General features: G+C 45.2%; 1 protein-coding gene across 2 annotated transcripts; it reads right to left on the bottom strand.

Moving 5' to 3' along the window:
- Positions 1 to 427: 427 nt before the first annotated feature.
- Dbx lies at positions 428 to 26,782 on the bottom strand. 2 transcript variants are annotated; one of them, XR_001101427.2, is made up of 6 exons: positions 25,041 to 26,782; positions 19,498 to 19,707; positions 18,132 to 18,412; positions 1,088 to 2,129; positions 860 to 979; positions 428 to 775 (listed from the first exon to the last, which is right to left on the bottom strand). XR_001101427.2 is itself a non-coding variant. In XM_012374794.2 (4 exons), exons 1-4 carry the CDS (start codon positions 25,960 to 25,962, stop codon positions 1,887 to 1,889), a joined length of 1,656 nt encoding a protein of 551 aa, XP_012230217.2. In that variant the 5' UTR covers positions 25,963 to 26,782; the 3' UTR covers positions 1,009 to 1,886. The 2 variants fall into 2 exon arrangements, 1 of the variants encoding a protein (XP_012230217.2); XM_012374794.2 differs by lacking the exons at positions 428 to 775; positions 860 to 979 and having other exon boundaries at positions 1,009 to 2,129.
- Between the last annotated feature and the right edge of the window lie 689 nt (positions 26,783 to 27,471).

Raw genomic sequence — 27,471 nt, 5'->3', positions numbered from 1 at the left:
GTTAAATGTTAATAGCTGCAGACAGAATAGTTTTGAATTAATGGAAATTCAAAGCATACTGCAATATCAGAAGGTTTACACTAATAAAATTATAACATAAATTAAATTTTTCTATTGAATATATTATTTATTCATTGTAAAATATAAAATAAAAAAATAATAAATGTTGCAATGAACATACATTTAACGTTAAATATGATAATTAATTTAATTCTCATTCCATGTTTGTATTAAACACATTTATATCAATCAAATATATGGATTCAATTATTGAGAAAAAAATCCTTTGAAAATTGCATTTATACGAAATTTTATACATTCTTACATTAACAGAAATAGAAGGACAATAGTGTTCTGTGTTTACTCCATTTAATTCTAAATATGAAAATAAGATTTTAATCGATATATTGAAAATTTTAATGTTAAATGTATGCCAAGTATATTCTTTATCTTTTCTTTTTATCTTCTCTTTTATTTTATATTTTATAATTTATGCAAGATAAATATATTGACAAGTAAACATAAAATCTTATTTTTCGTCATAATTTTATTAGTATAAAATCTTCTGATATTGCAGTGTACTTTTAATCCTTAATAATTCAAAACTACTTTGTTTACTCTTGTGAAAAATTATGATATCAATAAATAAAATATCATACTTTGTATTCTGAGAATCTTATTGATTAAAAAATATATTGTAAATTCTTACGTAATGGATTTATTTCCTTCATTTCTCCACATCCTCAATCATTGAATTGCAACTCCTTTGTTTACTCTTGTGAAAAATTATACCAATGAATAAAATATACTTTGTATTCTGAGAATCTTATTGATTAAAAAATATATTGCAAATTCTTACGTAATGGATTTATTTCCTTAAATTTCTCCACATCCTCAATCATTGAATTGTGCAAGAAAGCGTGAAAGAAGGAAACTATTATCGAAAACTCTCGAATTGGGATCAGATGATGAATTCGACCTGGAATTTTATTCATATCTTGACATGAGGAGTGTAAATCGCTTAGCATAGACAGTTTTATTTCAGTATATTACATAGATTATATTGAATCACAATGAATATAATTACATTTTGATCTGGCCGCGCAGCTGCATTATGAGTAGATTTAGGTACATATTTCCGGAATCATAACGTTACGTCTAATACAACCTTACACAATGGCTTATTAGAAGACTCCTTGAAGGTACATCCATCGCTAATTACAATATAATACATCGTTTGTGTCGTATCCTTTTGCTTGGGACCAGTTTGCGACAACAGATATCGAAGAATAACCAGCAAGCTCTGCAAGCTTGATGAAATATTGAGAACCAACTAATGGCTGCTAAACAAAAGATCGTCACTGGAAAATTGCGAGGATCGAGTGAGACAGAACAATGCATGCAACTCGTGTTTGTTCAACCCATTATTCTTCTTGCACAATAAATATAGAACACCCTGTAATAATCCAATTATTCGTAAATACAATCATCAATAAAAGGTTGGCCAGCTGGAAAATGCACGATTAAAATTTATCAGTTATCTCTTTTGGATTTCCGCAATATGTGTTTGGTTTGCACACTTTTCAGTGTAAAATAGATTATAATACCGAGTAATCTAAAATGTTTGAGGAGGAAATGCGTATTTTTTCACATGCCGATGGCAAATCGATATTAAAACCATCTCATTAAACATGCGCGTTGAAACGGAAGATACTTATCGTTGAATTAAATTTTATCAATTTTTTTTTTTTCAATCGCCTACTTGATCTGCTTTGTTCAAATCTGTTTTTGGTCCAGCTGGTATCCTCTCTGATTCATGAATTAAGAATTGTCGCTACTTCGTCGAGATGCGAACGAAGGATTGCTGCGTCCAGCGGCGAGCTTTATCACGTGACATTGATCTCCTCGTCCTCCTCGTTCTCCGTTTGCTCTTCGGGTCTCTGAGGGCTCGTGAGCGGACTCACATCGCTCAGATCCATCCGCGGCCGGTCGCCGTCGGCGTCGCTCAGATCCGGATTCGGGTTGTTCTTATTCGGTAACGTTTGCTCGCGCGAACCGCCGGTCGCCAGTAACTCTCGCTCTTTGCTGTTCCGCCACTTCATGCGCCGATTTTGGAACCAGATCTTCACCTGCGAGCACAAATCATTAACAACGTATGGTATATATTTAAATATTTTTTTCACATAACTGTACGCTAAATACTTTTCAATTTTACATCCACGTCTAATATTATAGCTATATAATTGATTTGACAATTGTAATAGCATATTTTTCTCAAAGCGCTACATTTGCACGGAATTAATAGAAATCCCGGGATGTGAAAAGGTAGGTGGATGTGCATGGTACATCGCTCACAGCGCTGAACAACGATGCGCGTAACGAAGGAAGAGAGAAGCTGTTATTTTCCTGCGTTAAGGACTCGCGCGTTCAGCGAAGCCACTGGAACGGGCTAACGTCAAACGCACACCGAGCACCCCCGAAAGTCTCTCGCCCACCCTCGTTTCCGCCGGCCTCGCCGCCCCATTAGCCACTTTATTATACGCGTTCTACCTTGAGCGAATCGTTGACCCCGGACGCGGGTTGATCTACCTAAACTGCTTTCCGAATTTTCATTCGCCGCCGCTGCCACCGCCGCGGTGTGCACTTGACACCATCACGGACTCACCACCTTTGGGGGGGTCCGCGCTCACTCATACGAATACAACACTTCGCCCTGGCCCTGATTGATACCGCAGGACGTGATGCTCGATAATTCGCAGACGTTTATTCAACGTCGCTCGAAAGTCATTTTTTACAAAAGCTCACCGTCGCTCTAACTGATGACTGATAAATTCGTACGTTTCAGTCCGGCTTTTCTCCTCAAATCTCAACATAAATTTATCTTGTCCGCCATAAAGAATGTGTACGTATAATTTTTATGAAAGTCACCGCGCAGTGCACTTTAAAAATCGCACGGCATAAAATATTCGATGCAACAAATTATCTGTAAAAAATAATTATGGTTTCTTCAACGAAGCCTATGATAGAGAAAACGGAAGAGTCCGACGGGCCTTTCGGAGCGAAGGAAGCGTACTGCTCATTTTGACCGCGCATAATTGAAAAATTTCCGGCAGTCGGAATATTTTTTGAAGTGTTTCACGCGCCGATGGACGTATTGGGATGACGCGGGCAAAATTTTCGATACTTTCGCAACGTATATCTTATTTGGCGCACGCATGCATTCGCCGAGCCATGCGTGCGTTTGACACCGCGCGCCATCATTAATACCGGCTCTCGACCTAGAGAGATTGAAATTTAATGTAATTTATTATTTTTTAATATATCCCATGAAACGTTTTACGCGGATATTTTCGATGCACGCCCCGACCGGTCACTCGAGGGAGGAGGCAGGCGTGTGCACTTGACACCGCGCAGAGTTAAACGGGTTTTGACGCGTTAATGTGTTTTTCCGCTTTTATAGCGAGATCACCGCGCGCCGGGAATCGTTGCATTGAGAAAAGAGTCACGATCATAAGCATTCGTTGAATAGAATTGTTTACATGAATGCTATTCAAAGTAGCGGACGGACGCGTTATCATAGTCATCATTAATTGCCAGGTTCAGTGATAAAAGCGACTTTCATTCGGCTGCTTTAAATGGTTTTAATTTATTTGCATTTAATTATTAATTATTACGTATCTAGTGGATATGTCCAAAAGTTGTATGATGTTATACGCAAAGAGGTTCTTAATAAGAGATAATTATTATAATATCTGCAATAGATTTCGGCTCTCTCGTACAACACATAATGGGAGAATTTCAATAAAACGATAAAAAGGTAGAATATTTCCGCCAATTGTTATAATAAAGATTCTCTATTCTATCGTTACTCTAATATATCAGAAAATCTTGCAAAAACCGCAAAATACAGATTTTAAGAAAAACTATACTTATTGTTCAAATGACGAGAAAAAATAGCTGAGCTGTGAATGTAAAATTTCAGTGCATAAAAGTTGTAGGAATTTTTTTACAATAACAAAACTCTGATTATAATCGCGATATCTATTTTTTTACGAACCAATATTGTTATATTCATTTTCATTAAGTGTCGAAATGAGTAATAAAGCCATTAACGTAAACATATTCGATCCGCGATACGTCTCGGCATCATTATAGACCTCAACGCGACACTAATAATTCTATCAATTACATGATTCGTTTTATCGGTGTAACGCGCTGACTCGCCGCTCGCCCAATTGCGTGTCAATAATATTTGTAGCATTTATACCTAACGCTTGTAATATTGCAGAATACGCGCGTTTAACCAGAAGTCAATCACAGTTCACACGCACGTAGTGTCGAAATCAATTCATCGCGAATTACGGCGAATTTGATTGTAGTTGCTAATAGAAATTCAAATATGCTGACGAATTTCGTAACAAATATTAAATTTCGTTAGCGATAAGATGGACTTTAAAATACTTGAAAATGGCTGTCTCTCTCTACATTGAATGACCCATCATCACTCCAAATTTTTTAATCTAAAATATATAAAACATTAAATATCCCGATGTGATCAAAATTGTCAGATTAAACTGCTCGAAAAATAAAATTTATTTTTATCAAACTGCGTGCGTAAAATATAAAATTGTATCATTTATTCGCACTTAAAATTTAATTTTCGAAAAACTTTGAACTCCACAAATATCGTTGTAATAACAAAATTATAACTCTCTTCTGCTCGTTGGCTCTTCGTCTCTTTTAATTGCGCAACAGAAATTTCGCTGGAAAAAGAATCGATCGTCAATTCTGGCAAACTATTTATCATCGACGGGGGGAAGATAATAACAGCAATTCGAATTGTTCAAGTTGCCTTTCTCATGCCTGCTACATCGTTAAACAACATCGCAGGCAAATAAACAAGTTAACAAACGGCTGCGGAACGACGGGTAATTATACGTCGAACGCTGCAACGTGGGAGACACTCTAAAAGGTGAGAAAGTTATATACGTCTCTGCGAGGAATTAATTCACCTATGCTCGCCCTGCAAATTTTCATACGACGGGACGTATGCGCTTGACATCATGTAGACCCTAACGATCTGACGCGCTAATACACTCTTTAGCTTCAGGGTGTTATCCAGACGGGGAGACCTGTGCACCGCTGCTGACCGTTTACCACCTCCGACCTGTGAGATCGAGCGCGCGTGTGCGTCTATCGCGCGTGTCCGTGTAAGTGACGCGTGTAGTTTTAGAATATTTAACGTCTAAGCGCGGTGATTTATGTATTTGCTAAACACAATTTGAGAACTTTGCGCACCGTTGTAATTGTGCATTGAATTATCCTTGAACAGTACAATGCCCCTAACAGGAATAACTTCACGCCAAAACTAAAAAGTGGGTTCGATGCGTGGATTCGTGAGCGTCAATATTGAAGTGTGTAATATTTTTTCAAATACTAGATTATTCCTCGCAAAATTATTGTAATTCTGTAAAGTGCGTATGTTTTAAGACATCGATATAATATGTAATAGATATTCATCGTAAGAAATGTTTAATCCTCAACGAACTCATTTTTTTCTGCGTCTTATCAAGTGACGTTAATGTGCTCAAAAAAATTCACGCAAGTTCGTCGAAGCGTTAATTAAATGCACAAATCATAAAATTAGATAGCAGTTTAAATATTTTATCTTCATTATTTTTTGAGGAACAAATCTCGGGCAGTTAAAATCGCTTGGACGTTTTTCATCCACGAGTTCGCTCTGGGGGTTAAAAGATGGATATTTTCGAAGATAAAAAAAAGAATTCATCGATCGGATCGCATAAGAGCGCAAATATTCTGATTATTCTGAATTCGATAGCAAAAAGATACGCAACGGAGTTTTAGCGCAAGATGTCGAGGTCGTGAGTTTCCCCTATCTCGCGCTGGAGAACGATATTCAGCATGCGGGGATGAACGGACAGAGCGACAAAATCGGTAAAGCGGTGAGCAATTCAACTTCAACCGAAAAGCGTGCGGCGGCGGCGGCGGCGGCGGCGGCGTTCTCTCAGGACGGAGGTGCTTTGTTACTTTTGTTAGTTCCCAGCCTGCCTGCCGCTGACGGGACAATCAATCACCGCCGTCTCTCGGTAAACGCAAAACGAAAAGAAGGAGAGATAGAGAAAGAGAGAAAAGTGAAGGGAGAGCGAGAGGACCGAGAGGGCGCGAGAGAAGATCGAAAGTAAAGCGCCGCGGTTTCCCCGGCGGTGTATATGCGAGTTGCCAATTTATGCCGCACGTCTGGAGAATCTGAACAATGAAATCGGTGATTTAAGTTGTTCTTCCAAAGCCAGAGAGTTCAGCACTCTGGCGGCGAAAAGAATTTTTAAATCTAAAATAAAAGGTAAATCGTGTGTATCTTGAGATTATTCCGGAAAATTCCTGCAAAGTTCTGACATGATAAAAGGATGTATTAAAATTTTTACGTTAGCTAAAAAAAATTGATTAAAAATGCATGCAATAGACAAATAATTAGAAATGCTTTTTGAAAAAATCGTGAAACTCTTACGTTCTAGGATCAACTCGTCAGTTTTCAGTAGCAAGTTACAAGTCTAACGTTTTGAATATTTTACATTAATTTTATTAAAATTGCAAGTCTAATATTTCTCGCGCAATACTCTTCATTTACAGCACGTGTCCAATATATTTTCTTCATACTTTATTCTCATATAAAATAGATTCATGCTTTACTGCTCGAATTTAAGCTGCATAGATAAAAATTTAATTTGATATATTCTTATTGATAACTTGCTCGTAATGATATATGTTTGTAACTATTGAATAAAATTAAAAGGCACGGTTGATTATATCTTGTTCTTTTCAGATTTATCGATGTAGAGCTGTCAAATTTGTCGATGCGTATACGCGATCCTAAAAAGACTCCCTCAACTAGAATTTCAAGCACGCTTCCTCAGAAAACCCAAACTGCGAGCGAGCAGCGTGTCGATTTCAATATCTTCTCCCTCGACATAAGAAGACAGTATAGTTATATGGAATGTTGAAAATTTCGATATAAACATTTTCAATAATAAATAATAGAAATAGACGCAAATAATAAAAGACGATGCGTTGCCTCGAATTACATCGTATATGCTTATAATTAAAGTTATACATACATAAGCATACAAAAATTAAAACATCAAACATCTTTGTTATTAATAAACTTTGTTAATTGTTGTAATATCAAGAAAGCACGCTCATTATAAATAGCAATGTAGCAAAATTAATAAACTAGCCACATGTACGCATATTAATTACAACATTGAAAGATATTGTGGTGTCGCGTTCATTTTCACATGACACCCTCCATTACTGCCGAATGAAATAAAAAATATCAAACAGCACATTAGAATACCGAAGAATACAATCGCCGATCACTTCGTCTCGAGATCACGGAAATTTCCATCGACGCGAATTCTTTTCGGCAATCAGATAACGCACCGCTACAATCGCTCGTCGCTAATCATCCCTTAAACTACAGGCAATCCGTCCGCTCTAGCATCGTTCAGATAGTCGCGAAGGATCAAAGCGTAACGGCGACATCCGAAAGGCGTTATATAGAGTGCGCGAGTGGGTAATCGTTAAACGATTGGCTGCGGCCTTTCTCTCTCTTTCTTCTCCCCCCCCCCTCCCCTGTCTTCCACCCTTTCTCCATCCCTCTTGGAGGAACTCCGGGCTGGAAATCCTCCTCCGTTTAACTCCCTGCCCCATTCCTCGCACCCACACGCCCGCCCTTACTTCCGCCTACCCTCGTGCACCCCCTCGTGCTTCAGCCCCCGGTCCTCCCACCCCCGCCGCTCTTTCACTCAACCCCCCGTGCCATCCACGCCGTGCCTAGTGCGGTGGTGGCGCCATCTGGCGCAGTTTAATAAAAGACGATCGATTATGACGTCGGCCTCAGAACTACCCCTCAGCTCACTCACTCTTGTCCCCCGTTCCCCGACCTGGTCACGGATCCTCATCGCCCCCCCCCCTCTTTCCACCCCCGGCGCAACCTCTCTCTCTCGCTCGCCCGCCCGCCCACGCTCCTTCTCTCTTCGGAGTTCCCTCTCGCACACTCGTCGATTTCGTCGGGAATAGCGTGGAAAGAGCAGAAAGGGGGGAAAGAGGCGAGAGGAGCGGTCTGAAGGATCCAGTTCGGAGGGAGGAAGGAAAAAGGATTATACTCCATAGTACACTCCACACGAAGGGCCACTGAAAGATTATTTCCTCGGCGCGATCTTCATATGTCGACATAGCGTAGCGAGATGAACTCTTTTTTCATCATCCAAATGTCGGGGATTATTTTCCAATCGCCGCGCGTTCTTACGATAATTCTTTACCGAATGCAGTTAAACGCCAGTATATTATATGCAAGAAAAGAACACTTTATTCGATTTTCGTTAACAAAGTTCATCTCCATAAATTTGTAAGTAAAAAATCATTGAATTGTCGATTCCAATTCCCACTTCGTTTGTCCGTTGCTTCTTTCGAAAAACTTTTTTATAACCAAATTTCTAAATTTTTCTTCGCGCCCGCGTCGATTCTTCGCGCGAGAGGGCGAGATAAGAGAGACAGAGAGAGAGAGAAAGAGGATTGAAAAAGCGGATATGGAAGAAAGGGCGAAAGGGATGACAGAGAGCCGAAGTAGGGGCCATCGTCCGTGCAGGGGTGCACGGGGGGGGAGGGAGGGTGAGGTCAGCGAGGCCGGAGGAAGGCTCGGGCTGCGCGGGAGGGATCAAACGTAAAAAGTACGGCACAAAGCTGCCGGCGTGGTGCGATCCTGCGGGCGAAGGGCAGACGGCTGCCTGATGTATGGAAAGGAAGTCGCGCGATAATAGAGGGGAAAAAGGGCCTTTGCGGATTTATCGGCGCCGCGGTGACGGCGCCCTGGTGACGATTTAATCGATTGTTTTTCCCCGAGCGGATAAAGGCGTAATTGCGAGCGCCGGTGGATCTCGTTTAATTCTTTGAGGCGCGCCGCTGTGAAAAATCACCTATATCGGCATCGCTCGGCGAAGCTTCTTATGAGCGCTCGATTATTCGATTGAAATCCTAATGGCGGGCTGTTGATGTTACTCGGAAAATAAAATCCTCGGCGAACGGAGAGGAAAGATATCTTTTTGCATTGCCACGCGACAAGATGTATCAACGCTCGCTATCAATTGCAAATTAATATAAAATTTGTGATTCAAAGAGTTGATCCTCGGTAAGCGAGCATGTTCGAAATATCTTTATCGCAAAAGTACAAGACTGTAAAATTAGTCGAGGCGACATGAGAATAATTGCCAGTGAATTATCCTTCAATAGTTTAACGTTGTTATAAAATTATTATCATCATAATTATTTTCATATTCAATTTTCCGAAATCAAGGAAAACATATTTTACACCGCGTTGCGAAAACCATTAAAATGTCTCTTATCTCAATATTACATAATTACGTTTTATTACACATAAACTCTTATGATAAAGATTTAATGATTCAGTGTATTTTTCATTATTATAAGAAACTAATTATTGCCAATAAAGGCAAATAATAATTCGGGGGTTGCGCTGAAAGTTTTTTGCGTGCCTTCGTGAAAAAGTACGGATATCAGTTAGGGTAGTGCGATCGTAAAAATAAAAAGAGCCGCGCAAGCTGCCGCGTCGCGATTCAGCCAGAGATGAGCTGGCGATTGCTGATGTAGAGTGAAAAAAAAGTCATACGGTCTCGTACTTGAGATGTCGTACAGAAAATTTCTTTCAAGTTCAGCGAAATACCACGGTGATCGTTAAATTCGAGCGCGCTCTCGCGACGCCGCAACGACCCGACGCAATGTAAAACCCAATCGACTATTTCTACAAATTTCGAACACATTGGCGGGAATCGGAATTACTTTCGACTGTGTATTTTAGAATTCTTCGTAATCATTTCGTTCGCAATTAAGAGTTGCCGTGAATCACTGCCGATACAAGCTTTTCCAAGCACGAAGTTCGCGATAGGACAGCGCGACTCGGATTCCCGTTGCGGAAAAGGAGAGTCTTGTATTTATCGTTATACACCCATTCGATTTTATGGATACGATTTCACACCGAGCGCCGGGCGCGAGGGAGGCGAGCACCCACCAAAATCGACGTCAGTCCGCGATAAGAGGGGAAGGTTTGCAGTCGAGATACAATTTGCGAATTTACAATCCGTCTGCGTGCAGGTCGTATAACGGGGCTACAGCTGCGAGAGTGGCTACGATCCGGCGCGAATCGGAAGTGATATTTCCGGGAGAAATGTCGCGTGAGTGAGATGCGAGCGCAATGGAAACGCGGTGGTGTTGCAGCTCGCATATTCGACCCCTTCGTCGTGGAATTGTTTTTAGACGTCGATACTCAAATCTGTCCTTCGCCAATGATGAAACATATAATCAAATTAAAGAAAAACTGGAAATAAGAATCTTAGTGCGAAAAAATATCGAAACATCGAGATATTTATTCATTACAAGCAAACAAAAAAGACGTCTGTTCGCGTATTAACAAAACTTTATTTTTTGTTTTATTCTATTGTTAAATCAAAAGACATTTTGAAGACGAAAAGTTCCGACAAATAATGAGTTTTCAAATATGCTGTCAGATGAAGATTTTGCATTTCGGAGCAAAAAAGAGCACATATATAAAAAAAAATAGCCGATTTCATTAAACGTGTATAACTTACATTAAACTTATATTTGCCTGTAGAAGCGGAAATGCGGCGACGGCGAAGCGATTTCCGCCGACGGGATCATCGATGCCGCTTGATCCCCGGCTTCGGCTTTATAGCGCGCCTCGCCATGAGTGATTAAAGTTGATTCACAAAGGCGAGATCTATATGCATACCGCGGTATTGTATATTCATGGTTTCTTAGCTCCCGCGTCCGCCTCCGGGCGCTTTCTCAAAGTAAAATCCATAATGCATGAAGGTCCACGGGCTAAGCCGAAGAGCTTAAAGCCGTAAGATATTGCACGGCGTTATATTCATGTTATGCCCTGCGAGCGGCAGGCCTTTGTTTTTAATATCTGCGGCAGATTGTAGCCGGGGCATTTAGGGTAAACGTTACCGGCCTCGTCTCTCTCGCCAGACTTTGATCCACTTGCGATCAAGATGAATGAACCTCCGCCAGACTGACATAAAAACGACTCACGGAACGACCGGAAAAAATACTCTTCCGATACGCGCCAATAAGGGGGACGTTGTCGCGTCAAAGAATACACGTCGAAGGCGCGGAGGAGAGATTCACTGTTATCCCAGGTGCCTCGCGAAGGCTGAATAGCACTGAGAATTCCGAGCTCCTTTCACAATAAAGATATAACAACGTGTTCTTATAGTCAAGTGTTTTAAATAATTTCAAACACACCTCACCGCTTTTATTTTACTAATTTTATATATAACATAGTCATACAAATTTTGTAAGGAAAAATGAATACTATAAAAAAATTGCAATCTACCATCCTCGATGTGATGATTAAAAATAATAAAGCATATAATCTTCTTAATGTACTAATATATAGCGCTGTATCTCTCGCGCCAAAAAGGAGTTGAACGGAGCGCGATGAAGGCGATCGTCGATCTGCAAGCTCACGTTATCGCGCGACCAATGTATATTTTGTAAGAGAATACGAACGGGGAGAGTGAATAAGATTTGCGACATCAAACGTACATATCACCGTCTTGACTCGGGCTTTGACGGTTGCGCAAATACTGGCTCGCCTCCGCCGACGGTGAGCAGCGGCGACGGCGGCGGACTGCTCTCGTAAAAGCTTGCCCAAAGCAAACTCGAATCAGGGGCAGCCCTAATGGCTACAAATTGATTTGACCGACGGAATCCAGGAAATTCGATATCCCCCGCTTGAAACGCCAAGCCTAATGGTCGATCTATCTAACGTGTCAACGTCAGTGCCGTGGGAAAAGACGAGCTGCGCGCGGCCGACGATAGAAATTCAATTGAGCAGCGTTTACCTTTGCCCTCGTCGCGATAATTAAACGCTGCTCATAAATTTATCGCGTTCGCAATCGTTCCCGATTTCAGCTCTTCCCCGTAAAAAGAGTTTTTCTCAAATCAATACGCAGCAGCGTCGAATGTTAATTTATATATGCTCGTATTTAGTTGGCGAATAAATTAACTTTCTTCATCGCTGAGCGGACTTGAATTGGTCGTGATTTAAAATCATTTTCCACTTTATGTAGAAAAGAAAGAAGAAAAATGCACGATACCATCTTATTACGTAGATTCGCGCAGAATTTTTTCTTCTACGAGGATTAAACGGACTGCCAGCAGCACGATGAAATCATTCCGCCCCTATTCTTTAATATCATTCGCGAAATCTATAAAGGATCTAAGAGTGGGACATCCGCCCTACGACAGCAGGATGAAGAAATGAAGGAATCTGATAAAAATCTCGCCAGAAATTAATTTAATGTCTGAAGACCCCCCGGTGTTTTTTTTTTAACAGCAGCATTGTGCGTCTGTTGATGAGAAGGAATCGAAAAGGAGATAAATTTGCAAAGTTTAGAAAGACAGTGGCTCCGAATAAGAAGCAAGCACATGATTCAACTCCTTTAAACATCAAGACATCGCTAGTTGCGCGAAGGAATATTGCAACTCTTCTAAAATCCGGTGTCAGCCGTAACTTAATCGCGCAAACAAGAGAAGTAAAGTGATGCAAAAGCCCGCGAATGCGTATGAAGAGCTCGGGAATTTTTGCTCCGCTTGAGCAACGAAGTCCCGATTCGAGCGGGGTCTCGAGCTCCGTGAAATCGGCCGGGCGCAAGTAGGATCCGTGCTTTTATATCGCGAGTTAAGCTCGCGGCGTGATTCTGACAGCTCTGGCAACTTGTAAGAAGAAGGGAAACCGCCGCCCCGATATGCCCGCGCGTCCGTCGGTTCTGATTATTAAAAAGATAACAAGCCCCGCGGGCTCTCTTTAATTTTTCCGTCGTTTCCGACGTAACGGAGACGTCTCGGGCATAAAAGTGGCCGGCCTCCTCATAATTCCAGATAATTTAAGGTCGACGGCGTTGATGAGTTCTACCTACGGGCGACACGCAAACGATTCTGACAAGACGTCGCCCCGCAGTCTCCGATGTTCTCCGAGGCGGAAACGGAAGGGCTGTGTTTCTTAATTTTCTCAGATCGTCATTCAAAATCCGAGCTGTCAATATTTCACGGTGAAGTGTCAAGAAATCTGTCTCTATCTGTTTGATAATAATCAGAGAATAAGATATCTTCTCTTTTCGATGTGTCCACATCACTGAGGCATAATTCTGCTGCATTATTGTTAAAAATCCAAGTGATAAAATGTGCAATAATATTTCTAGCAAAATCGACGATGAGCGCTCGTGGCTTCTGAGATGGGCTCTCGCGATAAATCAACATCTTCATCTCGTTAAAGGCGCTGAGAGGGATAAGGGTGGTAGGTATAGCCAAGAAAGGGGCCGGGCTCTCGCTCACCATCACTAATTACTTTAGTTATCCCCCTTTAACCCTCGACGTTCCTCTTAAACCCACCCTCGTCATAAACTGTAGTGAAGCCTCGAACCTGTGTGAAACGGCACCTCGCCTTCTGCCGTCTCCCTCCCCCGCCCGCTCCCCGCTCGCCGCCCCTCAAAGCACAGATTACCCCCTGGAAAAGCTTTATTATTATCATCCACCCGTGGCACCGCAAGTCCTTAATTAAATCCGAGAAAAGATTCATGAGTCCGGCGCGCGATCCAAAGTACGATAATTCGAGGTGATCTTCGAACTCGTGTCTCGTATCGCGTCTCTGCGAAAACTCTGAAGGCATTCGAAATAATGTCTCGCGGTGTCGAACAAAAAAAATTCTGTTCTTGGAAAGTTCAGAGATTTCTGCCACGCGCGTGAAGCGCGGATTGATTTGCCGAGAAGTTCGAGAACACTTCCGTATCTCACATATTTTCGGTCCTCTGCACTTTGTCTTCTTATAAATAATCCAAATGCAGCGTAATACGCGGCTGTGTGGATAATAATGGAAAAGGTGGGCGATAATCACGCCACTTCGACATGCATCCAACGCACCGATAGCTCGATAACTTAGATTGCGATGCCAACGGGGAGTTCAGATAGTGATATTGTCGCGTTTGCGCACGGTACATTAAAGGAGACGTGAAATTCGGCATCTGCTGCCAACATCTCGGCGCTATTAAGAGACATCGGGCGGGAGAAGGGGGGGAAAACGTGGCGGGGGGGCGGTGGAGCGAAGGGCAGAGAGAAAGAACTATCATTGGACAATAATCGCTTTTATGGGTGTTCGTGTGGCGAACCGTGATATTAGATAGCCGGCCGACGAGAGCGCAGAATCGCGCGGGAAACTCTCGGGGCCTGGAAACACCCTCTAATAAAGTTGGGAAAAGTTTCTCTCTCGCGCGCGCGCGATAAAAAGTAATGTTAGAGATATTGCGGGTGCGTTCGGTCGGAGTTCAATTGCTTTTAACGACGGGATCAAGTTCGATATGTACTTACGAAGCTGAATCGCCCCCGCGGCGCTCAAGTATCATTTCATCGAGCAATCAAAATTGCCCTTTTGTTCGGTACACACTTTGCCAAAGTATTTGTTCCGGAATCGAAAGGAATATATATCGCTCCGCCCGACCTCGTGTATCATAAAAATCAGATCTCTCGTGAAAGAACTCGAATCTAATTATCCTCGCGGCGCACGAAAAGAGGAAGGTGTAACGTTACACTCTTTGAAACTCTATGCCACAATTTTTGGCAAAGATATTAAAAAATTCTGCGACTAAATTCTCGGCAAACTTACGCATCCACGCTTGATCGCGGCAGTACGCGAAGCGCAGATTTCACGCGAAGAAGTACAATACATTCGTCGCCCCGATTCTCATCACGTTGTCCGCGATCGCTCAACGGACGGCGGGGGGGGCGCAGAGCCACGGGCGGAAGAAAGGCGCAAAATCACCTTTTGTATGCGGATTGCGAAGCCGCAAGAAACGCCAATTCACTCCGCCGAGGCGCCCGAAAAAACGGGCTCCTCGCGCGAAGCGTGTACACAGCCGCGGCGCCCGGTGTGTGTATGCGCCGCTTGATCCTTAGATTTTCTCGTAAAACCAGCGACAGAGTGAGCCTGGACCAATGGCAGCGGAGGCATGGCGCTCGAGGTGTGAATTATACATGAGGATATATCCCTACACAGTCCGCCCGTCCCTATCTCGCGCGCTGCGCCGTTGTCTTTCTTGCTCTGCCGGTATATTCACCATTCATCCAGCCAGACATCGCTTCTTGTTTGCTCGATCTTCTCACGCCCACTGCTAATACGTCGATCGAAGCGATAACTATTTAATATTGGGGAAAGAAATTAATTAGATTATCATTAAGATTTTGACCATCATTTAAGATGGACCCAAGTGTTTCTCTCTTATCTTACTATTGAGGGGATGATCTCTTCGCCTACACTATGTTTTTACCACAATCTTAATGTCATTTGAACGTTACGTCTGTTCATCTATGGATTATTCCGAAAAACTTTATTATGTTATCACACTTTTTCTGTAATTAATGCGTTGCGGCTTTTTTGTAATTTTTATTATTTGTATTGATAAAGGCTTGATGACAAGCCGAAACGTTTATATTCTACGATAATGTAAATTAAGTAATACACTATTTGCACGATCAACTTGCTGTGTGGCTCTTTACGCTCCTGTTTAATAATTTTGATTTTGAAAATCATATGAGCCTTATATCATTATAATTTTGAAATTAATTAGTTAATCCGCGGAACGTCGTCGGATCGTCTGATGTTCGCCAAATTGACGATGATTCTTCAATTTGAATCTGTCAGTTCGATTATGATTATTAGCCGGTTTGATAAGATAACCGTTGAATTGTGTAACTTCGTGCGATTAAAGAAAAGATGCGTGAAATCCACGTTAAACACAATTTGCCATTTGAAGTAAATCTGACAAGCTCACTTTATTCTCACATTCTTCGATTATTTTTAACAGAATAACGCATCTTCGATTGAGAGAATTGCGAGGGCAATTTGCGAATTAAGCAACGATCCGTTCACTTCTACGTAATGTGCGTTACAGAGCAAACGTAATTATCTCGAATCGAGCTGTACGCCTTTAAGTGCCGACTTGCAGGCGTGCATTTTACATATGTGCACCGGCAGATCGCGAACGGTATCGACGTATCGCATTGATGCACACGCGAGAAAGAGCGAGCTGTTGCGCGTACGTGTACGCGCGAAGAGAGAAAGAGAGAGAGAGAGAGAGAGAGGAAGAGAGAGAGCTAGGCACATAATACCCCACGGTTTGGGGTTAATCGGGCGATGCCAGTTCATTAGTTGCACACATAGAGTGTATACGTATAGCACACCGCGCGCACCGACGTCGTTGCCGTTCGGCTGCCAAGCCAGACTCGGCGACGCTAATGAAACTAAACGATACCCGGAAATGGCACTGTGAGTTAGTTTCATTTGATTTCATGAGCGTAGTTCAACCGTACGCGTCGAATGCGCGAATGTCCGCGATGTGCGGCAGCCAAACGCAGCCATCGAGATAAACGAACGAAGTGAATGAAGCGTTTTATTAATGGAACAATCTCGCGAAAGACGGACGGAAGATAATATTCTGAAAGCCGACGATGGAATATCGTCGGTATTCGCGGCAACGTTCTTCTAGAGCTAATATAACGCAATAATTAGACGCGCAATCTCAAAAGAGATATTTGCGTTTCCTTTCTCTTTTTTTTTTCCTATTATAATTATTATTTTCTAGCAGCAACAGGTTATATTATATTTAATGTTGCAGGATACCCTTCGCAGCACAGATAATTACGTGCAATGCAAAATCGCGTTTTAATATTTGTAATTGCGCAAATATTATGAAAAATATTGAGCAAAAAAACCTCGCGAATAAATCAAACACATTTTGTAGTTAAAGATTCAAAGAGCAGTTTCGACTGAATTTATCTTTGGAATAAATCCCCCATGATTGATATTAAAATATGCAAAATTTGACGCGGCTGCGCATTTTTTCATTATATTGCGACTTAACGGGTTATGATTATTCAATTCTTTGCGAGAACGGCACACTTGGTCGCGCAATTAGGCGAACCCCGTCACGTCGCGCACGAATGTAGCCTCTCGTTCGCCCGTACTCGTGCGCGGTGGACGGTTTTGTATTCAACAAAACCGAGCATTAATCTCTACCAATCTGCCAAATGAAGCCACGAGAGAGAGAGAGCGGCGCGGCGTCTCCATGGCGGAACTAAATTCGCTCGGCGCCGAGCACGAGAGAGATTCGTACTTCGTTAGAGCGACAATTAGTGCCCCTAATAAGGTCATTAAGCACAATATATATTCTCCGCGCACCTTCCCAGTCTTCCACGCGCCTAACTGCTCGATTATGGTAGCCCGTTATCGAGAACCCGGCGCGATTATACCTCGCACGGGAGTCATCTTGAAAATCACTATTCGCTCTTAATAGACTCTTCGACCTAATTTACTGAGAAGCGCCAAATTCGTATAATCAAATTTAAAACTAAAAAAAAAAAGAATCGTAAAAGTTGTAATAAGAAAATAAGCAGCTTGTGACAAGTAATATATTTCTCGATGTACGTATCAAATTTTTCAAAAGTTATTCAAAATCTATGTATTAAAATTGAGAACTGCTCACAAAAATGTATGAAAAGAATTCACGTGAAAATGGCACAAAGCGGAAGCTATAATAAACGCAATTGCGCGGCAGTCAATCGATTATTAACAACGAAATGATTTCTTTCCTTAGAATTACGTTAGTAAATTTCATAGTTTAATTACCGTTTAAATTAGCGCGTTATACAGATTGGCTTGAACTACTATTGCGCTTAGGAGATCATTAAGCACGAGATTAAACACCGTGTGCCGTCTCTAATGCTCACGGCGCAGCCTCTCGATTGTAATACAACGCGAGCACATCCGCCTATCATCGCGTATGCAAATCTGCCTGCATATGACATGCCTGATACGATTATCGAGAGCGAGGATTCTGGATCACAAGGAATCGAATTACGCGCTTCGATGCGCGCTATAATTGATACGCAATTGATTTAGGTGCTTCTGAAAAAGGAAAAAAACCCTCCTAAAATTTACTTTGGCACGACGTGCGTCCACTCACCTGCGAATCCTTGAGACCTAATTTTTCCGCGAGCTTCTTGCGATCCGGTTTGCTGATGTACTTTTGTATCTGGAACCTCTTTTCAAGCCCGCGTCGCTGGAGATCCGAGAAAACGGCTCTCCTCATCATTCCACGGCGCGGCTTCCCGCGCGCGTTCGTCGCCCATGGAAAAACCAGACCGGTCCCGGAAAAATCACCGATACTGCCCTGAATGGCTCCCGGAAATACGGCGCCTCCGCCGGGCGTGCCGGGATGATGATTGCCGGTTCCGGAACTAGCAACTAGGGACGAGAAAAATATCACACGTTGGCGTACCGATATTTTTCATTCGAAAAAATTAAAAAAATGTAAAAAATCTGTACATAATCAAGTGAAAATACTGATAATGTTTTCTATGGCGAGGAAACATTGTGTAAATTTTATATGATATGTGAAATTTGTATGTACAACAATATGTTTAAATATTAAAAAAATCAGAATGAAAAACTTTTTTCTCTACGTTGCTCCTGAAAAATACAAATGTTTCGCGAAATTAACAAGAAATATATTTAAAAACGGTCGTAACAGAGGAATTGTTTAAACATTGCGTCGCGTGAAAAATTGTTTAAACACCGCCGTTATTTGAGCGGAAATCGCTCGATTTACTCGATAGCGATTGTATCAAAGTCATCTAATAACAGACGGGCAATTGAATCTCCAGATCGTGTCTGCGCGATATTGCCAAGCTGAGCATGATGGTATTATCTGCACCGATGATATTTGCACGCACTTGTTGCATGCGTGCATTTTGCCTTGTGGCGGAACATGTACATAATATGGTAGTGCTTTCACTGCACTTCATATGCACTCCATGTCCCATACGAGCCTACCTATAACAAGATATTCGATAAACCCCGGTGTGTGCGCGGCCCGCGCGCTCACGTGGCCGCGCGCGCGCTCGCCACCGCCTGGCGCCATATGCGGAAGTTTCGGTTTTAAATGTTCATCGGGCCCGTGTTTCCGCGTCGCCCGTCCGCGCTTGTTTATTAACTGCACGTGGAGTATTGCGAGCGATGAAATAATAAATGCACAAAACTCGGAAATCTAATGCGCACACCGTTTGCGATACGTAAAATATTTTCCATATCGGCTGCGTGATATCATATCGGAATTGTTTAAAAATACAAATAGATTGAAACAACTCCATTTTGATTTAAATACTCAAATATCAACACTAAATATATATATATATATTTACAGATAAATTCGAAAACAAGCTTAGCAGTTTTGAAATAAAAAAGTTTAATATTTTCATCTGCAGCTGCAATTAGCTTCGAATTAAACTTAAGTCGCGTAGTTTGTCCAACTATCGTGTACAACTTCTTACCTGTCAAATATGGACCTCTGTAAAACAATTGCTGCAGCGTGTGAGCATTCGGTGGTAAATGTCGTTGAGGGGTTTGGTGACTCGGCCGGTGGTGATAAGGATGATAAGCCGCCGGCCTCGCAATCGGCTTGGCGATATTGTAGCCCGCAGAGTTTTGCAGATTTTGCAGGAAGGCGGGTATCGCTTCCGGCGGAAGTCCTTGAAAATTATCTGCGCAAACAAATAAATTTCCACACATCATCAATAAGAAAAGCTACAATTTCTTACTTTTATTTCATCTCACATATTTTTGCAAAACACCATCATAAATTTCGCAATCATTTCACTCGATCTCTGATTGTAGTCAAAAATAGGCCGACCCGATTACTTTGTAATAAATTCATGCTAATTCCGCGAGTATCGGGCGGTGCTTTATGAGAGCATTGAGGCTTCCGGATACGAAGACGTGAACCGTCGGCGATTAAATATGGAACGCGCCCCGGCTGTGTTTCACGGCAAAATGTGCCCGGGGTGGCGGATTCACGTGCGAGCAAATACCTAAGTCGCCGTATTCCTTCGTGTTGCATAATTCGGACCGACACCCCCGTGACTAGAGCCCTCCTTAACTGCTCCAGGCGGAGCCCGATCTCTCGTTGGCACACGCTCCAACGCCTCCGCCCGGGATAAACAGCCCAGACATTCGTGCGACCGACTGCCTCGGATATCTTCGCCTTCGTGCGTCGTAAAATACAATGCGCGATCGCGCAGATGTATCATTCACTTGCACGCATCGCGTCGCTTTATATACGCAGTTTCCAGTAAAAACTTGTATTTTTTTTAAATAAAGATAATAAAATCGAAAAAGGAGGAGCTTCGCTGCGGTTTCGAAACGAAAACATAAGATTCGTATTCATCGCGCTTCTTTACAAATATACGTACAGATTTTTTAGAGCGTCAACTTCTCTCAATTGTCGTCGCGAGACAAGCAAGCGCGCGTTAAAAGAAAAATTTCGTTCGCTCACGAGACGCAAGTTTTCGTCGCGTGTGCGGCTGTGCGGCGATTTAATAAAATCTCGCCGAGCAAACAGCCTCGCCGAGGTCCTTGTCGTCGCCGCGGTCGACACTTTCGCACATCTCCCCATCTCTCGTGTAGAAAGATTTACCAACAACATGAAAGTTAACTATGTGCCCTGACGCGTACACGCCGTTTCGAGAAGTTGGGGTTCGGAACATGAAAGAAAATTTCGGCCGACTCTCTATCTCCCGGCTTCTCCCTTTCGCCAAAGTGAACTCGTCCGCCTATCCACATTAATAATATCTAAGAGGGCCGGTCGCCCCCCGATCGTGCGATTTCCAGCATGTTTTTTTTTTTTTGCAGCATCGCTTTGCCACGCCCAGAGAAAGAGAGAGAAAGAACGAACGGTCTCTCGTTAAAAAAGTGACGTGTTTGAAAATAATAAAATAATGGAGGCTGGAGGCCGGTTCGAGATGGAAAGAGGCGAGAGAGAGAGAGAGAGAAAGAGAGAGAGAGAGGGGAAGAAAGAAGGAAAGAAGGAGAGAGAGAGAGAGAGAGTGAGCTTGCCTTCGCGTTCGCGACCAGACAATGCCCTGACAATGGCCCATACACGGCGTCCCATTGTGCCGTCGCGCTCTGTGCCCTATAAAATACTCATCGCCTTTTATCGTTGTTTTCGTAACCGGCCAATGAGAGAAGCGCGCTGCTTAGCCGCGGCGGCTTAATAACCAGGCTTAGCCTCCAACGGAAACACTGAATGGGAATAGTTTTTTAAGCCGCCCCACCTACCCCCGACACGGCGGTCGGAGTCCCTTCGTCGTCGTCCCCCTCCCCCTCCCCCCTTCCCCCCCCTCCCCCGTTTACGCTCCTACCGCCCTTGCTAACGTCGTGCGAGATTAAACCGCCCTGTCTGCGGTCTCGAGAAACTCCGGGACAAACTCGCGTGTTGTTACAGTTGTGGGCCCCCCCTTTTTTCCTTTTTTTTTTGTACGCTAGGGGCTCAAGCGGTCCCCTCGCGGGCCCCCGGTGGGTTAACGGAGGGCTACAGCACACATATCGCTGGTTATTCTTTCGGATTACGGTCACGGATGCATTATTAACTTAGATACCGCGCCGCGGCAGGTTTCCGCCCCATAAACAGGGGGGGGGGGGAGGGGGCCGCTGCTCGTTTCACGGGAGCGGCACGATACGAATTCGCCGCGGATAAGAGCGCGATTTGTCTCAGGATATATACATTCGACGATTCTTCACGAGGATCCGAGATGTTTTTTTTTTCTTTTTCCAATCCCGGACTGATCGATCGACCGTGAGGAGCAGAGCGCGAGAATTGATACGCGCAACGCGACACCGATAATGGGGAGCGCTTTTTCTCTCGCAACGCTAATTTTCGCGACTTATATTTAATACAAAACGCGCCTGTCTGATTTTCATATTTACAATGACATTCGTGATATTGTGACGTATATGCAAAAATTCCTGCATCCGTATATTAAAAAGCTGTGTCATATTCACCAGTTTTCAACGTCTGCAAACCCATTTTGCGGTGACACGGCGCAATGACGCAAATGAATTTGATTTTTTTTTCCTCTCTTTTTTCCCCCCCCCCCCCTTTCTCGCACGCTAAATGTTATCTAACCGATATATATTTAGCGAAAATTGACAGTGCTGGCGTTCTTGTCGATAATTTTACGTCAACACCGTCGAGTTTCGCCAAATATATAATTTAATCCCCATTCAACGTCCCCTTTTGACCTTTAATGTACACCCGATCTAAATTATCTGCAGTCACTTTTTCCTTCCTCGATCTTCCTATTCTCTCTTCCAGCTCTTATTCAACCGGCGGGTGAATTGCGACCTTTTTTCCACGGGAGATATTAAAACGTGGTCCGTCGTGCTCGACACAGAGTCGATATCGAAAAATATCAATAATCGCTGCGATGCCCAACAAAAAACATGAACCGCGAGAGGCGGCTCGCGGGGGGAGGGGGGGACGCGAGGGGGGTGAGACAGGGAGGGAAAACGGTAAATCGCGGGACGATTGGTGAAAATGCTATTCGAAATTCAACATCGCTCGCCCGTCAGACACCGAACCCCCCCGCGCTGACTCCGCGCTGGATCATCCCCCGCAGCTCCAACCACCTCCCCCCCCCTCCCTCCGCCCCTCTCGCCCTCCCGCTTAAATTCCCGTCCCGCCGCGAGCGGCCCTCGCGTCTCTCGTCGATGAATTTCGAGTTTGTTGCCAATCACTTTTTCGCGCAATTATTTCACAACATTTCGACATGACGTACAAGCCTGCGGGGGAGAGGCGGGGGGGGGGAGAAGGGGGAGGGGGGGTGGTTACTATATCGAGGGTACGGCGCGGAACGGAGGCAGGGGGGCGAAAATGTATGCGCGAAGAGGAGGTGGAGGCGCGGAAGAGGGAGGGGGGGCGGGGGGGAGGAGGACAGTGGGAGGACGCCCTGTGCCGCGCCGCTCGGCGGATACTGGAGGGTCTATTCGCTGTGAGAGGTCGACGATGGGGGCGGGAGAAAGGGAGGAGGAGAGGTGCGGTCTCTCCGGCACGTACGGAGAGACCGGGGGGGATGTGTAACACATGCACGTGGCACGGTCAATGCATCCGCTATCCGACAAACGCACCGAACGCCCCCCCCGCCGTCCCGCATCTCGAACGCACCGAATTTCCCCATTGCCACCCTCCCCCTCCCTCCCTCCCCCCGCGCGCGCAATGTCCTCTTTTTCACCCCCGCGTATCCTTCTGCCGGCAGATGCGTGCAATTCGCCGATGTTAAATGCAACATTCAACCTCTCTCCACCTTCGTGGAAACCCCATGCGCGGCCCTCTTCCTCCCTCTCGCCCTCGCCCTCGCCCCCCCCCCCCCCCGCGCGCGCGTGAGCGACCGGTTTGTGTACAGTTTATGCATCTAGTACGTCTACGCGCGTTTATCGACTCGTGTCAATCATGAGTGCGGAGGGGGCGCCTCTCGCTCACGGCATCACGGAGGAAAGAGTGACAATGAGGACGCCGCTGACCGAAGATTGGTCGGTGCGCGTGTATGCGAGGAGTCCGCCGGCCCGGCGGACGCGCAAACCTTGCGAATGTTTAGACGTCCTGCGGATGACGGGGGGAGGCGGCAATTTTTGCCTGAAAAAACTACGGTCTGCGATAAAATTTTCTCACGATCGACGAGGAAGAATTGGCTCCTCGATCGAATCGGCTTTGAAAGTCGTTCATAAGTCTCGTCTAATCATCACATTTTCCATATAGATTTTCCAGAGAAAAGAGGAAAAGTAAAATTGAGTAGACGAAAAGGGGGCGAACAATTTCGTTATCGCGACACCATACGAGTGCTTACTTCGCCGTCCGCAATTATTCCAATTAGCTTTGTAGTAATATTTAATTAAAACGCCCTTTAATTCGCAAGATATTAGAATGCGAAGGGACATGTTGCTTCGCATTACGTTATTATTAATACCTTTTCACTTCCGCTATGATCGTAAAATGTTGCCGCTGCCGCCGCTGAATACGCGCGCAAGTGTGGCATTGGAAAACCTCAAATCCCGATCGCATTAATTTGCAACAAATTCGCGACAAATACTCGGATCGAGCGAAACGGGGGAAACCCGCGCGATAAGCGCCGCGCCGGCAATACATCATTGAATCCTGCCGCTTGTCTAATATTATAGGCACCAATCGTAAGGGCTTAATATTGGGGTGAAGGTAAGTGGCGGACCAGCTGACGCCTCGTGCGCTCCACCCCGCACGCACGCTGCGCGACTCGTCTTGAGGGTGTGCGGATGAGATTTAGGGACCGGCGACAGAAGTCTGCTCGCGACACTGATTTGTGGTGAGCTTTGTTTCAACACTCTCTCTTCGTAAAGCGTCGTCCGATCGCCGCGCGGAACTCTTCCTCGGCAATAAAACTGGAGGAAACTGCGATCGCCATCAACAATTGCTGGCTCCAGCAATAAGATGTACGCACATCACCGGGCCATTAATACATTTTATCGATATGAGCGAAAATCAGTCGAAAATAATAAAAGAAAGTGGACACGCAGTCCCTTTACGGGCTATACGTGTCTTCTTTTTTGTTATTTGTAAGAGCGCACTGATGTAAAATTTAAACGTAGGTTAATTATTAAAAGACATGAGATATCTTGGATAGAAGATTCGACCAATTCGTCAAACAACGTCAAAACAGTTGTCAGTATTGATCAACGAGTTACTAGAATACAATTCTCTCGTATTTTCTATTGTTTCCTTTTACTTTTTCTTCCTCTTACATAAGCCATAAGAATTTTGCCGCTAATGCGTTAATTAATATCAAGTTAGCAATTTGTGAATAAATCATCACAATGCTCGTCCGTTCATATTTCTTTTTTTAAACGTTCTGTACCTTTATTTTTCATCTTCATGTTTGGACCGTAAAAATCAATCGCAAACTTAAAATCCCGTTTTAAAACGCTCGATTCCGCCCCGATCAATCGGCTAACACGTCAAGACAATTATTGACTCAATTACGTCAGGCAAATGTTTATCAACGGAAATTACCGGGATGCGGCCTCCTGTCGTGATTGCCACCGAGTATAGCGCTAACGCTGAACTTGAGCTGCGGCTTCTCCTTCTCCTGGATGGTCCTGCACGCCGGTCCTGAGCACTGCTCGTCGCCGCAGGAGCAGGAGGCGGTGGTCCTCTCGCCTATTCTGTCGACGGCACGCTCGACCGCCGCTGCCGCCGCCGCCGCCGCCGCCGCCGTCACCGCCGTCTCCCTCTCCCCCGACGCAATCGTCATCTCGTCGGACGTGTGCATGACGTTTCTGCATCCAAGGTCGTACCGTCTGTCTATCTCGATCGCGGAGACGCGCTCGCCGAGCACCATCTCGTCCCTGTCGGTCGGCTGGAGACCGCCATCCAGCTCCGCGCCCGGAATCGGATCCTCGTCGACGTTCGAGTTGCACGACTCCACGCCTGAGTTGGATCGATTGTCGATTCTCTCGTTGCAGAGCCTCTCCATCGCGCACAGCCGGTCCACCACCACCGGGCCCTCCATCCTCTCATTCTCCATGTCCACGTACACGCTCTGGCCCCTGTTGTCTAGGACCTCCTTGTCGCGCTGAAGGAGCTGCATCCTGTCGTGCTGCCGCTCGCCGGGTCTGCCGCCGCCGGATCTCGGCTGATCCCTGCCGCCGCAATCGATCATCATGCGATCGCGGGCGCCGATCGAGCCCGGCCGCTGCTCCAGATGATCCTGGCCGAGATCGTTCGGCGAGGATCTGTCGCGAGCGAGTCGGAGGTTCGCCTCGCATTCTCGCTCGCGCTGCCGCGCCACCAGACTCGCCGCCCAGTTCAAGGTCAGACTGGTGAGATCCGTTCCTGGCGACGCCTTACTCTGGAGCAGGTTCTCCATCAGAAACGGTGAGGTCATGGCACTTTGTTGCAGATTTTTCAGCATCGCCGCTGACGAGGGGAACATATCACGGCTGCTTCGCTCACCGACCGTCACCGACTGTCACTTCACAGGAGGATTCTCGTCGATCGACGAGAGGGTGCCGGAGATCACCTTCGAGCTTCCGATAGCGTTCGATTTACTCTGTCGCGATTGATCGGCAATCTCTTCACACGGGTTTAAGGCGATATTAGGATTTAGCACTGCCTGAAATATTTACTCGTTGATAATATTGCCACGCTTCGCATTTCTTTCAAGACTCGCGCGTGCGACTTGATCATGCTAGAAAATCACATTTCCCGAGAGTGAATGAGAGTATCGTAGAAAGTTGTAATCTAATTTCCGACTCGATTACTCGATCTTCACGAACTATTCCAAATCACTCATCACACTTTAGCATTTCTCGTCCAGCTCCGCGCGACTCGTGAGATTATTAGCGGTTTCCGTTCGGCGACCGCGAGCTACTTCGACATCACTGTCGCTCATTCGCGTTGACATTGCATACAGCTCGGCAAGTATCCAGTTCGTGATACTAGAATAACTAAACTTATCCAGTGCGTGCGTGCGACACGCTCGGCTCCGGCGAGAAGCCGGCACCCCCGCGCTTTTCCCGCGAAATGCTCGTCGCAAGCTCGCGGCGGGCGGATCTCTTCCTAAGCGAGATCACGCGCGTCACATGATCGCGTTTTCAGGACGCATGGAACTCCACTCCCCGCGTCCGTCGACGAGGACGTGCGATTTCGGCAGCGGGATGTCAACTGGCGTGCCTGCGTGCGTGCCTTCCGAACGCACGGAAGGGGGGTTAGTGGTGGTAGCGGCAACGTGAGAGCATGCAACCCTCGAATGAAGGCTCACAAAGGCATATAGGTGGCTCGCTCGTCCCCCCCCCCTCCTCCTCCTCCTGCGCCCTCCTCCGCGGCCTCGTCGCCGGCGTTCTCGAAACGCCACCCCGTACATGCAGGCAACGGCCTTACACCGAAGAAGGGTGCGCGAGGGGTGGGTGCTCCGTGCGACGTATCCCTCTCCTCCATTCACCGATCCGCCCCTTCCTCTGACTCCCCGCCGCCCCTTCTTTCCCTCTTAGGTGAGATAATACGGACTATAAGCCGAGCAATTCGGGGTTTGGCTCGCTCGGTAATGCCGTAATAAAATCATACTCCCATCAAACGGCACTGCGCGCAACCCCCTTGAGAAACGAAGGAAAAGAGAAAGGCGGGCAGCGGTGGGAGAGAGGTGGACGGAAGGCGCACGAAAATCTCCCCGGCGGGAAGGAGGGGTGGGTGGGGGGAGGGGGGGTGACGCAAAGGGGTGGGGTGGGGTGGGTAAGCGACTCGCCGCCTCGCCGTATCAAGGGTAGGAAAAAAGCCTGGAGATTCGCATTCCTTTAGGTCCCAACGATTGGATTTTATTTGACGAAGCCGCCCCGCGGACCGTCCAATCGCCTGCCTCGCCGCCAGACGCCGGCCACGCCCACTCACCCCTCCGCATACCTTCCGGCGCCCCCTCGGCGCTTCTCTCGCTCGCACCAAACCGCTT

This window comes from Linepithema humile, chromosome 3 (genome assembly GCF_040581485.1).
Source record: "Linepithema humile isolate Giens D197 chromosome 3, Lhum_UNIL_v1.0, whole genome shotgun sequence".
Taxonomy (NCBI): domain Eukaryota; kingdom Metazoa; phylum Arthropoda; class Insecta; order Hymenoptera; family Formicidae; genus Linepithema; species Linepithema humile.
Note: the sequence above shows the minus strand (reverse complement) of the source record. Positions and strands in the feature narration are given on the sequence as shown.

Bases quoted from the DNA above. Each gene is read 5' to 3' on its own strand.
- Dbx (XM_012374794.2), bottom strand. From the start codon at position 25,962: ATGTTCCCCTCGTCAGCGGCGATGCTGAAAAATCTGCAACAAAGTGCC. The intron at 19,708-25,040 runs GTAATTTCCGTT...TTGTTTGCGCAG, and splicing joins CGACAGGAGGCCGCATCCCG to ATAATTTTCAAGGACTTCCG. The intron at 2,130-18,131 runs GTGAGTGGACGC...TTGTGCTCGCAG, and splicing joins TAGGTCTCAAGGATTCGCAG to GTGAAGATCTGGTTCCAAAA.